Below are 15904 nucleotides of genomic sequence, written 5' to 3'. Positions count from 1 at the left end.
CTCTAGCTCACACAGTCAGCAGTGATATATTTGCCCACTGGCATTTCCGGGGTGGTCCATTATTCTCTAGAAGCACCAACCAGCCTGGTTAAAATGCTTTGCTATCTTCAAAAGGCACAATTGCTCCCAGTTGATCACACTTTTCATTGTAAAACAAGCAAAATGATCCCAAAGGCAAGGTTTACAATGAAGGAAGCTAGTGCTTCGGCCTCCTGAGCGGGAATCCTTTGTTCCTAGTTCTGTAGAAGCTGGGGGAAAGTTCACAGGGAAATGCCTGCCCCAGGGTGTGGCCCCTGCCAGTGACACATACCATCTCTCCGAGTTCTGTGGGCCCCAGATGAGACAGTAGACAAGAAAGTGCCCCAAACTGTAGCAGCCAGCCTGAGGTTGCTCCGGGGCAGACCCAGAGACAACAAGTTGGGTGGGGGGGTCTCTTGCAGAGCCCCTTGCGGCGCTGGGAGGGCATACCCGATGCTGATCGAGCTTGGGGATCGGGGTGACGAACTGCTTTCCGGGTCCCTGAGGCGTGGTGAGTCATACTCAATCAAGACCTCCACAGACCTCCAGAGCTTAATGCTGGTGATGGTATCGCTGTATTATACACTTCTCTGCTCGGGCCTTGGAGCCATGCCAGAATCTTTGACTTCCTTCAGGGTCATCTTGGGCCAGAGACTCTAAGAGTCTCTCTCAGTTTCTTTGTTTGGAAAATGGTCACTCCTCCCTCACAAAGCTCTTGTACTACAATAAATACAATAGAGGCAAAGCTCCTCTTGTCTGCCCTGCCCTCAGCGTCTGCAGTGCTGGGAGAGCCCAGTCTCAGGTGGCCCGGCAGCAAGTTCTAGGAGCTATGAGTCTCTGAGGCCCAGAAGGTCCCAGGTCAGCAACCTGAGGAACTGCAGAGCCCCGGACACTGGGTGGTGGGTGAGTCACCCAGAGACGTGGTGCCCCAGGAACCAGTCACGCATTTCAGCATTAGAACTTCCGACTCCCAAGCCGGTAGCCTGTCTCTATGGTGGCGGTCACCTCCTAAAGACACACACTCCCTCAGGCCGGCACACCTTAGCTGTTAAGGCTGCAGAAGGTTCCTGAAAGGTACTTTCCGGCTCCAATGAGATCAGGTCAGACCCTCACACCTTCTTTAGGGTTAGGAATATGAAAATCCCTGCCCGTGGGATGTTAAGTTCCTGCCTTTGGGGCCAGCAGGAGCACCTCTTCCCCACCGCAGGGTCCTATACTCCTCCATGTGGACTGTCCCATCACACAAACAGGTTTGGGGCTTCCCAGTTCCTCTCCCGACTCAGCTGTTCCTACAGAGGGGATTGTTTTGGGGAATCCCAAGTGCCAAGGTCAAGCTCTTAGACTAGCTGTTCTCAGACTTGGCCTTCATCAGAATCCCCTGGAGGACTTGTCAAAACACAGCTGGGAGGGTGAAGAGTTTCTGATTCAGCAGGCCTGCAGGAAGGAGGGTGATAAGAATTTGCAGTTCTAACCAGTTCCCCGGTGATGCGGAAGCTGCTGGTGTGGGGACCACATGTTGAGAACCATCATGATCTTAGAGCAATCCCTGGATGGCCCAGAGCTGAGGAACAGGGTCCAGTCAGAAGACCCCACCCCATGCCTTCAGCACAAGAACCGAAGTGAGCCCAACTCCTCACTTAGCAGCACAGATCAAAACTGCCCAGCACGCTGGGGCTCAGGACTCATCCCAACTTGCTCCAGGCCTGCATCTGCTGGCTAGTTATCTAACACCTATGCACAGGTACCGCACCATGCCTAGCTGAGGGGATGCAGGACTAGGAGGGCACTTGGCCCAGGTCTAGGGGCTTATCACTCAAGTAAGAGACAGTGAAAGCAGAGATAGCAGGATGCTCGGATCAGAGCCCTGCGGGCAGCAGTAAGTAAGGAGCTGGGCCAGGGCGGGCTGCTGAGACAGGTGTCAGAGGCTGCTCTGCAGAGGAGCGTGAGCAAAGAAGCATGCAGAAATTCTGAGGGGTGGGGAGCAAGTTGTCAGGGCTGGTCCCAAGCCCCCACGCAGGGTGGGTGGATCAAGGGGAGGCAGAGTGCGAGGTCTGTGTCATTCCAGGTTGTCACAGGCAGCCTAGCACTGCCTGAGCCAGGAGACAGCAGCCTCCCTCCCGTCCAGGCTCCTGAACTGTGTGACACTGGCCTGGCCTGGCGGATGCAGGTCACCTCCCTGCCACTGACTGGCGATCCCCCTGCTGCCCAGAGCTGCCTGAACCTCGGGGCTCACCCTCTGTTCTAGTAATTACAGAAGGGGATGTGTGGTTGTTTGAAGAACTAATGGAAGTGAGATGAGTGAGCCGAGTGGCTTCCACCTGCATGAGGTCTCTGTGGGTTGCCAGGGCTTGAACTGTCCGTTCCCATGTTCAACAACAGAAGGGGAACTCAGAGGCCACTGGCCCTTGCCAGACACTGATGGGCTAGAGAAAATCCAAGAGTCAACCCGATCTCAACCGTGGAAACCTCCCAAAATAAAGCCTAATCATGATCACGATAAGACACCCCATTTTGGCTTTTCAAATGGCCCAATATCCCGACCAGGGTTCCCATGTGAAAGCTCTGGAAGTTCTGGATGGTGGGTGGCAAGACCAGGCCTTCACTTGATCTGCCCGGTGAGCAGAGGCCCCGAGCCTGGGCCCTGCTGGCCACTCCCTGGAGTCCAGCTGGTGCCCACGTGCTTGTATTTGGCTTGTTTTGTTTAGGCCACACAGTGCTTCGAGGTTTGGGAATTCCACATGAAATTCCAGATATCTAGCTTCCTTCGAAAAATCAGGAAGGGTCTGGGTATACCAAGCCCACATCCCTGCACAGCTGCCCTGGGTTTGATCTGACCCGTGCTCTCCCATGTCCTCCACTCCCCACGCCCACCCTGCCTCTCATGTGCGGACCTTCCTGGCCTTGTAAGCATCTTCTGGGGAGCTCTCCTCTATCGCAAGGCTTTCCTCTTGGTTGACAAGCACAGAGACTCTGCTTTCACTCCTGCGTTGCCCCGTGAACTTGCGCAAGCCAGGGCCTTGTGCTGAGTTCCTCATCTGTGCTGTGGGATGAGCAGGGGAAGGACTGGACCGTGAGGTCTCAAAGATTTCAGACTCCAATGTCCCGGCCTCCATGAAGACAAGTCCCAGGTGGAAGGAGAAGGCCCACAAGGGGATTTCCATCGGCTCTGCATTCTCACGGGGATGGTCCGACCCCCAGTACCCCTTGCAGAGATCTCAAAGGAGATAACCTGGTCTCCAACTCAGGGGATGGGTGACCTTACAATTTATTATCCAAACTGGACACTCGGAGTGAAGGAAAGAGTCTTAAGAATTACCCTTGATTAACAGGTATAAAGCAGCACTATTTTTGACAAGCCAGGATAAATGGTGACTCTATGAAAAAGAAGAGAAATGGGCCTTACCTCTCTGTGTCTCAGCTGAAAGCTTCTGCCCTCATGGTAGCAGTTGTAGGTTTTCAGCAGGCTTAAGAGCTCCGACCTAAAAAGGTAAAGACACACATATGCTCTTGGAATGTGGTGGGGCCTTGGATGAGGCATTTGGCTTCACTGGGCTCAGTTTCCTCATTTGTAAAATGGGCATAATGTACACGTTTTGCCAACAACATATAATCCATTGAGAGACTAGACTTTGCCATCAGACACACACCCTTTAGTCTTCTAGGGAGTTTTGCAGATCAGTGCTCCTGGAAAGCCCAGGGTGGGGCTGTGAAGGAAGCAAAACTCACAGAGGGGCCCAGGTCACGTTGCTGTACTTCTAGGGTGTTTGCACAATGTCACTATTATAGATAAGAGTTCCTGACAATCTCCCTGTGCCTCACTTCTGAGTCACCTTCTCAGAATAAGTCACTTGGGCTTGGATAATTGGCATTTTAAAGGCTTGCTTTTTCTCCCCATATTACTTCTTACCCTTCTTACCCTTCTTAAAGGGTCTGGGGTGGCTGCTATGCAGGTACCACCAGGATGCCTCTTCCCCATCCTGACTTCCTGGACGTGTGATCAAGGGATGAAGGTGACAGCCCCGAGAGTAAGATCCTGAAGGCCCTAGGATGGCTACTCTGTCCAAATGCTGTCTCCCCAGAATAAAGGGAAAGCCACAGCTTGTGCCTTGGCTGAGGTGTGGCAGAGAGAAAATGAGGACAGTTCCCTGTACCCAAGCTGGGCTCTGCAGGGCAGTGCAGTCCAACAGACGTGCAATGCAAGCTACACACATCATTTTAAATCTTTTAGTAGCTATATTACCAAGGAAAATAAAATAGGGGAAATTAGTTTTAATAACACATTTTATTGAATCCAGTGTATCTAAAATATTATGTCAACGTGAAATCTATGTAAAAATTATTAATGAGATTCTGGCTCATTATTTTATTTTGTAAGAAATGTTCGCTAGCTGGAGCATCTTTTATATTCACTACATCTCTCCAGCCACAGGTCTGGTGCTCAGCAGCCACATGTAGCTGGTGGCTCCCCTACTGGACAGAGATGCTCTTGAACCTCTCAGGTAATGCTCTTGAACCTCTCAGGTAATGCTCTTGAACCTCTCAGGTAATGCTCTTGAACCTCTCAGGTAATGCTTTCACCCACACTCGAGCAACCCAGGGCTTGGATGAGAAAAACACGCTCTGGTGCTCTGTTGTGCAGCCCTGGGTGATGTGGGGTGATGGTAACTGCAAGGGAACCCATTTACAACTTAATGGCATTAACAATGCAGGATTCAATACTGCATGTTCACTGTGCTTATAAGTGTGCAAACGCTGAACATAAAATTGTTAGGATACGTACATGTATAACATATCTAATTAATCATGTATGGTTGTTATTATGACTTTTTTCAAAATGGTATTTAATATTGTTACATTGTTCTTATTATCAGATCTAAATAAGGAAAATGATGGTGTGGGAGTACTGTCTGTTTTCTCAGGGTCTTTAGTAAAAGGACCCCAGAGGGCAGGTCCTCAGCAAAAGCTAGTCCATTTCAAGGAGGCTTGGTTTGTCTTCAGGATGGCAGATAGGAGCTGCCCAAATTTGGAAAATACTTGGACTCAGGACTTGAAAAGCAAGATAAAATGAAAAAATACACTTTTCTTTAGTTCAGCAGTGAACTTGGAAAAGTATCCCAAACAGTTTTTTTATGATGAGACCAGAAGTCTCATCATAAACAAAATAAAATAAATAAAAATAAGCTGAGAAAAATACACTTTTTCAATAAAAACTCAAAACTAGTTTTGAGGTGTTTTTTTTTTTTTCCTGAACTGTTGAATGCAATAAGATGTTAGTATTGCTCTAGTTCTTATATAAATTAAATGCCATCTCTGCAGATTCACAGCAGGCACTGTCACACTTTCCTGCTTTTGTCTGCCCAAGGAGGCGGGGGTCAGACTCATGCCTTGATCCTTGATCTCCAAAGAGAAAGGCTTCAAAGAGAAGTGCTCTCATCACTGTCCCTGGGGTAGGCACATCATCGTGTCTACAAAAAGCACCCAGAATTCCTCCACCCACAGGCTGCCCATGGCAGGGGAGTGGCCACGGGGGGAAGGCAGGCGTGGAGACCCCTCTTTGCTCACAATGGCTTACTTCAGAATGGACTTGCTGTCGCTGATGGGCACGTGAGAACTGGGTAGGCAATCTTCCTTCATCTTTTGCTGTTGTCTGCAGACTCGGAAGTTACCTGCTGGTAGACAAAGGAGGGCCCACAGACACCTAAGCTGGCAGGAGTGATGGCCAGCATGGCGCCGGAGCCTTGGTGCAGAGGCCGGAGCTTCTGCCTCACCTCCCACCTCCCCACCCTCTCACGTCCCCACGCCCCGACCCCTACCTCACTCCCACCCCACCCCCGCCCCCAGGTACAGGGCCAGACCTAGAGGACTTCATGGGACCCCACACCCGCACGTGTCAGCCCTGGCAGGGCAAGGTCAGAACTGCCCTATCAGCCCCCTTCCCGAAACCTCTTCATGATCCCTAGGAGTCAGATCAATCTCCTCAGTATTTCAGATGATACGCTTTTTTTTCTTGATGGACACCCTGAATGATGGTTTCTACCTTGATTGCTCCCTCAAACCTCTAAGTCACCCCTGGCCTTTCTCCTCCGTTTCCACGGAGCCTGAGGTGGTCCCCCCATCACTGCCTTTGGAGTCAGCACACCTGGACCAGCTCTCCTAGGGACGGGCTAATCGGTACCACGTTCACTACATGCTGGAGACTGTTGAGCATATTCTATGAATTATCTTGTTTATTCCTTACAACACCATTATGAGGTAAGTACCATCCTATTCCCATTTCACGGATGAGAAAACAGGGACAGAAGTTAAGTACTTGGCCCAAGATTCCCAGTGAGTAAATGGCAAAGTCACCGAACACAAGCATCTAGACTCCAGATGCTGGTCTCTTAGCCCCTTCTCTATACTGATATCGGACAGTAACTTAAACCCCCGGACCCTTCATTTTCTCATCTGTACAATGGAGTAACCTCTATCCTATAGGATTGTTCGTGGACTCACCCATGAAACTGTCTCTATCTCTTCTCATTCACAACCTGGAAAAGTTTGTGGAGCTTCCCAAGCCCTCCTGGGTTTCTTTCACGGAGGGTAAATCCACTAGGGCTTTCTCTATCCTGTTGGCACCCTCCGTACAGATTCTTACTTCTCTCTGTCTCTGCATTATTCTGGCTGAGCACTCTCTTATCAAGGCCCCCTACGTGTCGGGCACTGAGCCACAGCTTCACACACACACGCATACTCTAACCTTGACCCTGCCTCCAACCCCCTTCTCCCAAGTTGCAGCTAGGAATCCGAGGGGTTTAGTTACCCTGGGAGGTGGCACTGACAGGGCACACGGTGTGTCTTTCACACCATGGAGCTTGCTTGGCTCCTTCACAAAAAACCCCAACATCTGTTCACACAAACCTGGCTCAATCACGTCTTCCTGAGCTGTGTGTGTGCCAGTGCTACTGGGGGTGGGCGGGAGGTGGTCAAGGTCAGGTCCAACTGCTGTGGTATTGGTGACCTCAGAGCAGAGCCCATCGCCGCAGAGGGCCGCTGACTCTGACTAGCCCAGCACACTCTTCCCTGCTGGCTTGATCCACCCACAAACAAGATACGCCAGCCTTCTTGTGGCCACATGAGCCCTGAATGAGCATTTGATTCTGGAGGCAGGGGACACACGGCTGGGGCAGAGAAGGGGAATGGTTTGAGAGAGGTGGGCTCAGAATCATCCCCTAAATTCCTCCCCTCTGCCTGAGTCTACAGTGAGGCAAACTGTGGCCTGCAGAGAGGGCAGGCCCCCAGCTGTGGCCAGCAGCCAGCCCTACCTCTGTAGGGCACAGGGCATTGGCACCGTGGGGGCCTGGAGCTGGGGACCTCCAGCTGCCTTCTTCTTGGCCTATTTCAAAATAGGGTTTCGGTTCCTCAGCACCTCAGATACCCTGTGGAAAAAGTGATCTGCCAGGCTCGCTCTCTGGATCCTTCCTCAAATGCTTCTGATGCAGAAGCTGGCTTCAGCTCCGGGCAAGGCTGGGTTTCTCAGTCAACACTGTTTCTGTGGGTCCATGACACAACTGTCTTGCTTTAAGCAAGCGCATAATGGCAAGGGCTGGATTTACCCAGAAATAACAAGAGATGGTTTTTTCTCTCGCCTTGCTCTGTAGCCAGCTTCTCTTCCACTCCTCCCCACTGCCTGCTCTGAGCTCCAGCCTTCCGGAGCTGCTCACGGTTCCCCTAATGGGTTCTATGCTTTTGCTCCCCTTTGGGCTTTTACAGCCATTCTCTGCTCAGAACCCAGCACCGTCCTCGTCCTGTAGCCTAACAGTAGCTCGCCAGGAAGCCCGCGCCAGAGCAGACCCTTCTCCAGCAGCAGCAGCTTCTCTCTGGCCTAGCTCCTGCTCCCGGCTCTCCCCTGCAGGGTCGGCCTCTTGTTTTGACTCTCCCAGGAGAGGAGGAGGGTGGTGTGCCTGGGATGTTGCTTTTCTGCCTCACCACTTGTTTCCAGCACGGAGTGCAAGCCTGGGACGCTGCAGGACGTCCGCAAATGGCTGTTAAATCATTGGACGAATACAGAAAGCCTCATGGGGTCCCCCAAAGTCAACTTTCCAGAGTTGTGCATACACAGCTGGAACAAATCATGCAAAAGTCTCCAGGGGCCAGGGAAGTGACTCAGCTGAGGGACACTGGTCAGGGGACCTGGGGACACATTCCTCTTCCAGAGGGGCAGATCTTCTGGTGTTTCATGAGAAGCCAGAAATCTGGATTGTTATGGGCTACATTTTACTGTTTAAAGTTGGGTGACCGTGGTAGAGACAATTACTGCCCCTGGAATGACCACGTGATAGCTCCCGTCCCCCAGCCCCCTGCAGCTATGGGGCCACGTGACTAGCTCTGCAAACAGAAGTGTTGTTGTCATTCCCAGGCCAGTGCATCTGAGCCAGTGCATGACCCTGCGGCTCTCCTGTTCCCTGTCGTGGTGACCCAGAAAGCCACATGTCCCAGTAAGTACAGCTTCTTGATGGTCAGCCTGGGACCCAAAGTGCTTCTGCGGACCGGACGCCTCTGCCAATCCACAACGAGTATGGACTGGGAAAGAGAAATAAACCTCTGCTGTGTTTCAGGGATTTGTTACTGCAGCATAACCTAGGCTATCCTGACTAATTCAGTAAATAGTAAAGTTAAAATGAATATATATATGTATATATATGTGTGTGTATGTGTGTGTGTGTGTGTGTGTGTGTGTGTGTGTATAACTGCTGACGCATGACATGACTCCATTTATAACACTGTCTTTCTCCCAAAGCACGTGGGGAATATGCCCATTTTGCTCTATTTAGTAGGGACACTTACAAGTGGAATTCTCTATATCAAGCAGTGATTAGTTATTAATACAAGATGCTTCTTAAAGTGCTTTGGGCTGGGAGCTGCTAAAGACCCGTGTAGCTTCAGCTGCATGCTTTTTCCTCTCTGGGCCTTGATTTTCCCATCTGTACAATGAGAATATTGATCTCCAATGAGTTAGAAATTTTCTCAACCGTAGAACTCTTTGTTCAAATGCAACAGTTATGCAAATCAGATTAAAGGGGCTGCTCTGGTTGAAGGTGAGGTGCGTGGCGGGGCGCCCCATCCGCGGCTTTGCCTAGGGCTCTGGATAATACTGTGCTGAGTAACACAGGAGATGCTCCCCGCAATGGCCTTCTGGAATGCTTTACCCTCAAGAGCCTGCTTATTTAAAGGACACGACCAACGAGCCGAGTGTCTCCAGCTGGAGTTGGGTGACATCAGCTGGGGGAGACAGCTCAGAGGGAATCAGGAGGAAAGTGCAGAAGGGTCCTGGATTGCAGAGAGCAAAGCAAAAGGAGAAGGTGGCTCGTAGGGTAAACAGCTTATGTGGCAGGGACAGAGAGTGGGGTACACCATCCCAGGTGAGGGAAGGAGATAAGTGAGCAAGGCTTGGGGGAGGCAACGAACAAGGGCTCTTTCAAATTGCCGGGTGGGGTCTGAGCCTTACAGGGGGGGAAACTCTGCTCTATAGAAAAACAATCTCTTCTTTGAGAGAACCACATACTGCTGTGTCCTCTGACATCCGTCATGTGTGTGGCCCGAAGCCAGTCTCGTGGTCTCTGGTTCTCACGTGTCCCATCCCCTGACCCCAACTCGGCAACACCTCCATCTCCTTGTGTTCCTGACCTGAGCTCTGGGGTCACTCTCAGAATTCCTCTCCAAATGCCAACACTGCATTTGTGCCTCCTTTACCCGACTGGAGGTTGAGGCGGTTTTCATTGATTTTGATACTCCCAGTGTCTTGTCCGGTTCTCAAGTGAGCTGCACGTGTACCTAAAAGGCATCCTAGGGATAACCTGAATGAGAGAGCTTTGAGGGACCACGGGCACACACACCCCAGGAAGAAAGCCAACTGAGATTTCTCTCCATTTGGAGCGTGTTCCTGAAACCGCCCCGTAAACACTCACTGTCCTCACGCATTGGGCAGGATTTAATGATCTTCAGTGGAGTGTTTTTCTACCTTTTAAAAAAGGACAATCTTATCTTTAAATAAAGCCCTAGGAGAAGCTTAACACACAAACGGATTAAAGTGGGGCTGCTCTGGTTGAAGCAGGAGTGGGGGAGAGGATGGGCTGGCCCCCCACCCAGGCGCAGGCTGCAAAGCACAAAGTGACAGGTGCAGCTGGGCAGGCCAAGCCCTGTGGCTCTGGGGAGTCTGGCCTTCCTTGTCCCAGCCTGCTCCCCTCCCCCAGGCCCCAGGGCACAGAGCTCAGGCCTCCATACTTGCTCCCCTGGCTGGAGGAGGCTCTGTCCCCAACCCGAGGACTCAGGCTGCGCCAGGGCTCCCTGGCCCCCGGAGGAGGGGCCCCAGGGCAGCAAGCCAGCCACCGTTACCTGTCCCAGTGAACAGGCAGTGGATTGTTTTCGCTTTCCACTTCAGCAGCTGCTCTGCCAGCCGTGAGGAGGGGCTGCTGAGGACAGTGGGCCCGCTGCCTGCCCTCGCTATTGTCCCTGGCCTTTGGTTTGGGACAAAGGACAATGAAGCCTTTAAAGCTGCGGCCCATCTTTCCTCTTTCGGGGTCATGCAGCTGGTTATTATGGGAGAAGGCAGCTCTGCGGCTCCTCAGGCCATCACTACAGCCCACTTCCTACTGGCTAACGGCAGAAGCAGAAAAAGAAAGCTAACGCAGTGGCGTTTTCATGAAACTAAATCCACTGCATTCGAAAGCCTTTTATCTCAAGACGATGTGCTGCCTACTTTTTAGTCCTACGATGCCCTCTCTTCCATAAAATAGTGGCAATGATAGATGGTCGTTGTTGTTCTAACTTGGCAAAATGGAAAATGTATCGGAATCCAAATTAAAATGTTCTGAGGATGTCTGTGAAATGAGTGCTTGGTAACCTCTGTTCTAACATCTTATAAAATTATGACTCTGAAGTTCTTCTTTAGGCAGGATTAAAATCAAATATGTAAAGACCGTGACATGGCGAGTCAAAGAAAGAGGACGGAGCATGTGGGGCACAGCTGGGAGCCTCTCAGCCCAGGCTGCTCAGACCAGAAGGAGGTAGGAGGTTCCTAGGGAAAGGGCAGGTGCTGGTGACACTGCCATGCATTCCTGTGAAGCCTAAGTCTCCTGCTCTGCAGCCCATGGCTGCAACTTTCAAATGCCAGCCAGGGCCAGCAGGAAGGTGGCGCAGAAAACAATGAACCTTTAAATGGGCCCTCCCTAGCTAGCACCTGTTAACCGGCAAATGGCAGGAGGTTGGCCAGGGAAGAAGCTGTAGTGCCTGCTGGTACCAGCTGCCTCTGAGAGGGGGTCTGGCCAGACACAGGCCACCCCTTGGCAATGTATTTGTGCCGAGAAAGCCAGCTGTTGGGATGCGGATGGCGGGCAGGGACGCAGCAGCTGCAGCTTCCATCCCCTTCCACACTGCTGTCCTTGCCCTTCCTCTCTCCTCTGCCTTCACCCCCTGGGCGTGGCCACACCGTCCCTGCCCCAGCCCTGGTGGCTGGAAGCCCAGAGGGACGTTGTGCACAGTCCAGTTGGAGTCGAGGGAGAGCAGGAACGGCAGCTGCAGAGCCACCCAGCACCTCCACTCGCCGCCTTCCCCTCGGTCTACCGCCTGGCCCCAGCTCACCTTTACTGTATCCTCCCCACCCCCGAGGTCCTGGGCTTCCACCAACACTCCCCCTGAGCCTATCCCAGCACCAGGCTCCCTGACACCATTGCTCTTCCTCTGAAGAGCCCAGCCCTCTGCACCCAGGCAGGTTGGCCCTCCTCACAGCTTTCTGACAGTCGCCACCTAGAGGCGGTGCTGCACCCAGACCCCTGCAGCCAGGTCTCTGGCTTCTGCCCTTGCTTTCAAGGCCTGGCACCCTGGGGCAATAAAGCATTTCCAATCCTACGGCTCCCCCTTACATACATATTCCCTGGCCCCGTGGGATTCTCCCTCCCCAGACTGAGCTTAGCTCTTGCCTATGGAAGAAGAGATCTAGGAAAAAAGGAATCCTCTCAGCTATGCTTTTTGGGTCAAACAGGTACTCAGAATGACCTCTGGTTAATATCCCAATGGCCTGGAGCCAGAGGTGCAGGCCCTCCGAGTGCCAAGTGCCAGCTGCTGCAGGGCTGCACTGGGTGCTCAAAATGGCTGCCCCTCCTCGTCCCCCATGTCCTCCCATCCCCCCAGCCCGTGCTACCCACTGCACCAGACCTGTGTGCTGCATGCCGCTGCTGGAGATGGTTTCCTGTGAGACACGGTTCGGCTCAGAATATTCTGGGTCATGGAGCCCTCTGGAGTCTCTTGAAAGCTTAACACACTGTCTCCAGAAAAATGCCCGTGTGTGCATGAGTGTGCACACATACACACACTGAATTTGCACACCATTGCAGGAGGATCAGTAAGCCCCTGCTCATGTGCTCCTGGATCTGCAGGTCCCAGGTTAAGAACTTCCGCTGAAATGTGTCACATCAAGGGAGAGGAGGCAAAGGGGCATACTAGAGAGAAGTCTGGGTATGAGCTTCGCTGGGGTATCAGCTTGGCACGTGACTTCAACGTGTTGTGACATCTCTCGGGCCTCAGTTTAGCCAAGATTGTCCTGGCAGCTGGACCAGAGTGTCTTTAGGTCTATTCCTAGCTCTTTGGCTGTGGGGCTGTATGACACCCTCGACTCCACCCCCCAAGGTCAGGCAAGGCAAGGGAAGGGGGTTCCAAATCTCTCTAAGCAGTGCATCCTGGGGAAGGAGGTCAGACAGCCAGAAAAGGAGACTGAGCAAACTGCAAGTTCCCCTTTAACAAGAGTGACAAAACTGCAGAAGCTTCGGGAAGTGCAGCCACTTCCTATTTGATTTTGATTTACTTTAAAACAATTTGAAAATATTTTCTTCAGTGCACTCTGTGAGAGAATAACCACCAGCCTTTGCAAGGATCTGGGTTTAAAGCTCTGTTCTGAGATTCTTTAGCTGTGTGACCTTAGGCAAGTCCCTTTCCCTCTCTGAACCTCAGGTTCCTCATTAGCTGAATCACTAAATGCTGTGAAGGTGAATGAGGAAACAGGTAAGATGGGCCTGTATGGGGTTCACCCATGATAAACAGAAGTTCCCAATAGAGGTCACAGTGGGAGTCAGGGTCTCCAGAGAGACAGTGAGGCTCTGGAGATGGGAACCTGGGACTCAGAGAGGATGACAGTCCTCAGCAGGAGCGTCTGTGGGCCACAACAACTGGCTGAGTTCACTCTCAAAACCAGGGTCAAGTCCAGAGTGCTTTCTGGTAATCAGAGTCTCCCCTTTGAGCCTTTGCCTTTACAGGACCTGAGCTATAACACACGCCTGAGTTCTGTTCATGTTCTGTTGTTATGGGTCATTGTCCAGCTGACCCTCACCCGGGGGGACCCTGGACTTCACCCTGTTCTCGACCTCCAGGCCACTTGCTGGAGTCTCATGGTGGAAATATGGTCCCACCTCCCGGCTTTCACACTGACACTTTAATCTGTGGCCGCAATCTCACTTTCCCTGTAAAGTCTCGAACCACAGGCACTACACACAGAGGGAATAATGACAAAAACTAATGAAAACGTACCGACAGTGTTGAAACACACCCCGTTACAACTTCTTAGCCAGCAATTTTTTGACCTAGGTTTAAGGCATTCATCTTCTCTCCTCTCCCTTCCCCTTCCTCTCCTCTCCCTGCCCCCCCAGCACCTCCCACTCTGCTGGCAGCAGCTCAGGAATTACTCAGGGGAGCCGGTGGGGGGGGGGCAGGCAGATCGGCATTTTAGTTGTAGTTAATATTTACTCATGGCTTCTGGCAACAAATCTTGATTGTGCCCTGAGCAGTTAAACTAGAGAGAAGCCAGTGAGGATGCTTCCTGCAAGTGCAAGTACATGGCTTTGGAGTCCAACCTGCTTGGGCTAAAATTCCAGAATCCCAGCCCTCACCTGTTGTGACCCTATTTAATTCCTCTGTGAAGTGGGATTACTCACAGCTCTCTTTTCAGTGTTTCAAGAAAACACTGGCACTGGCCTGGCACTGATCCTGGTGTGAGAGAAGGCCCTCACTCCCCCAGGCCTGTGCCAGATGAATAAAAAAAAAGGCATCTGTCTGGAGTGGGAAGTGCAGGACACAGTCAGGAGCACGGGGGCGAGCAGAGTGGCTGGCAGGGTGAGCTCTGAAGTCAGTGGGTGAAATGAATGAGACCTGGCACAACAAGCCCTGGGTTAAAATCCTGACTCCACCACTGACTCATCTGGGTAAAACTGGACAATTCCATAACTCTTAAAGCCTCAGTTTTCTCATCTGAAAATGGGGATAATGAAAGTATCAAGGCTGTGAGAAGTAGGTGGCATATTGTGCTAAAGCTCTTAGCACAGGTCTGGGAACAAGGCAAATCCTCCATAAATAGCAATTGTGAGGCCCTGCTTCTGCTATTATCTTGGTGTTCATGGTCTTCCATCCATGAAATCTGAGAATTGTGCCAGAGGCACTTCGAGCCTCTCCCCCCAATTCTAAGATCAATGCTTCTAGGATATTGGCCAAGATGAGAGACAAGGTGGGCAAAGATATAGCCTGCTGCCGCGCACACCTGCTGTGCTCAGGTTTTAGCTTCTAAAGTGCCCTCTCCTTGGAGGAGGTGCCTGGCGCAGTGCTCACTCTCAGCCTTGGGCCCGAGGCCCACAATACGCCAGGCTGGCAGAGGGAGGGGACTTTGCACGCGGCAGCCAAGGGCACCAGTGCCCAGGCTCCGGAGCCCCCGGCTGGGGAAGGTCCTGGGCTCGGGCGGTGGGCGGAGGTCGGCGCTCCGTGGGCGCCCCGAACTCTCTCGCCTGTGCATCACTCACCGTCCACTCATCGCGCTGTCCAGAAGCTGCTGCTGCTGCCTTGCCCTCGCAGTCACCGGAGACGCGTCCGCAGCGCCTACTCCTCCGGGGCTTGGAGCGGCAGGCCCGCCCCTCCCCGCCCCTCGCCCCGCGCCGGCCAATAGCGTCACGTCACCTTGTGCGGCCCGCCCAGCCCCGGACACCGCGGGGAGGGTCCGCTCCAGGCGGTGTCTGAGGGGCCTCGGGGAAGGTTGGGGGCGTCTGCTTTGCGGGGTGTCCCCGGACTACACAGAGGGCGCCTGGAGACTCGCGGAGGAAGCAGCCCCGACTCGGTCGGGAGGGTCCGGTATGCAGACCAAGGCCAGGGACCTTGGGGGAAAGGACACCCTTGGGTTTCCAACAAAGGTCGCTGTGCGGGCCCCGCAATTACTAGTGTGCCTGTCACGAAAGAGGAGGTTATCAGTAGAACCTGAGCGATGTTAGTTTTTGCTCAAGGACCACCTGTGTGCAGTCCGGCTGTTTGCTTGCTGTGGCCTCTCAGAGCTCCACTGTATGTAAGAAGCCAGACCCTGGACTTCCCTGGTGGCGCAGTGGTTAAGAATCTGCCTGCCAATGCGGGGGACACGGGTCCGATCCCTGGTCGGGGAAGATCCCACATGCGGCGGAACAACTGAGCCCGTGCGCCACAACTACTGAGCCCGCGTGCTACAGCTATGAAGCCCACACACCCTAGAACCCGTGCGCGGCTACAATAGAAGCCACTGCGATGAGAAGCCCGCACACCACAACGAAGAGTAGCCCCCGCTCGCCGCAACTAGAGAAAGGCCACGCACAGCAACAAAGACCCAATGCAGCCAAAAATAAATTAAAAAAATAAATAAGAAATAAATAAATAATAAAATAAAATCTCATTTGTAAAAAAAAAAGAAATCATATTCTCTGATGATTAAGAGGAGATAAACTTCTCTGCCGGTTACCGCCTGCTGGACGAGGATTTGCCTGTGCAGAGGCAGAGGGGACAGAAGAGCACAGGCCTTTTGGGGAACCCAGAACAGTTTAGTGATTCTGGGGTGCGGGGTGGCAGGGAAGGG

General features: G+C 52.4%; 1 protein-coding gene across 3 annotated transcripts in view; it reads right to left on the bottom strand.

Annotated features, from left to right (window-relative positions):
* RASSF4 (Ras association domain family member 4) overlaps positions 1-14929 on the bottom strand; it is a 32710-nt gene extending 17781 nt beyond the window's left edge. For 2 of the 3 annotated variants that reach the window (XM_007176310.2, XM_057530696.1), the window contains exons 1-3: positions 14835-14929; positions 5591-5687; positions 3422-3497 (exon numbers count right to left, since the gene is read on the bottom strand). In XM_007176310.2, the coding sequence (XP_007176372.1) occupies positions 3422-3497; positions 5591-5652 (138 nt within the window). In that variant the 5' untranslated portion in view covers positions 5653-5687; positions 14835-14929. The remainder of the gene's footprint in view (positions 1-3421; positions 3498-5590; positions 5688-14834) is intronic. The other variant, XM_007176311.2, reaches the window with a different exon arrangement.
* Positions 14930-15904: the final 975 nt, after the last annotated feature.

The sequence above is a fragment of the Balaenoptera acutorostrata genome, chromosome 16 (genome assembly GCF_949987535.1).
Source record: "Balaenoptera acutorostrata chromosome 16, mBalAcu1.1, whole genome shotgun sequence".
Lineage (NCBI taxonomy): Eukaryota > Metazoa > Chordata > Mammalia > Artiodactyla > Balaenopteridae > Balaenoptera > Balaenoptera acutorostrata.
The sequence above is the reverse complement of the archived record's forward strand: the minus strand, read 5'-3'. Positions and strand labels throughout refer to the sequence as shown.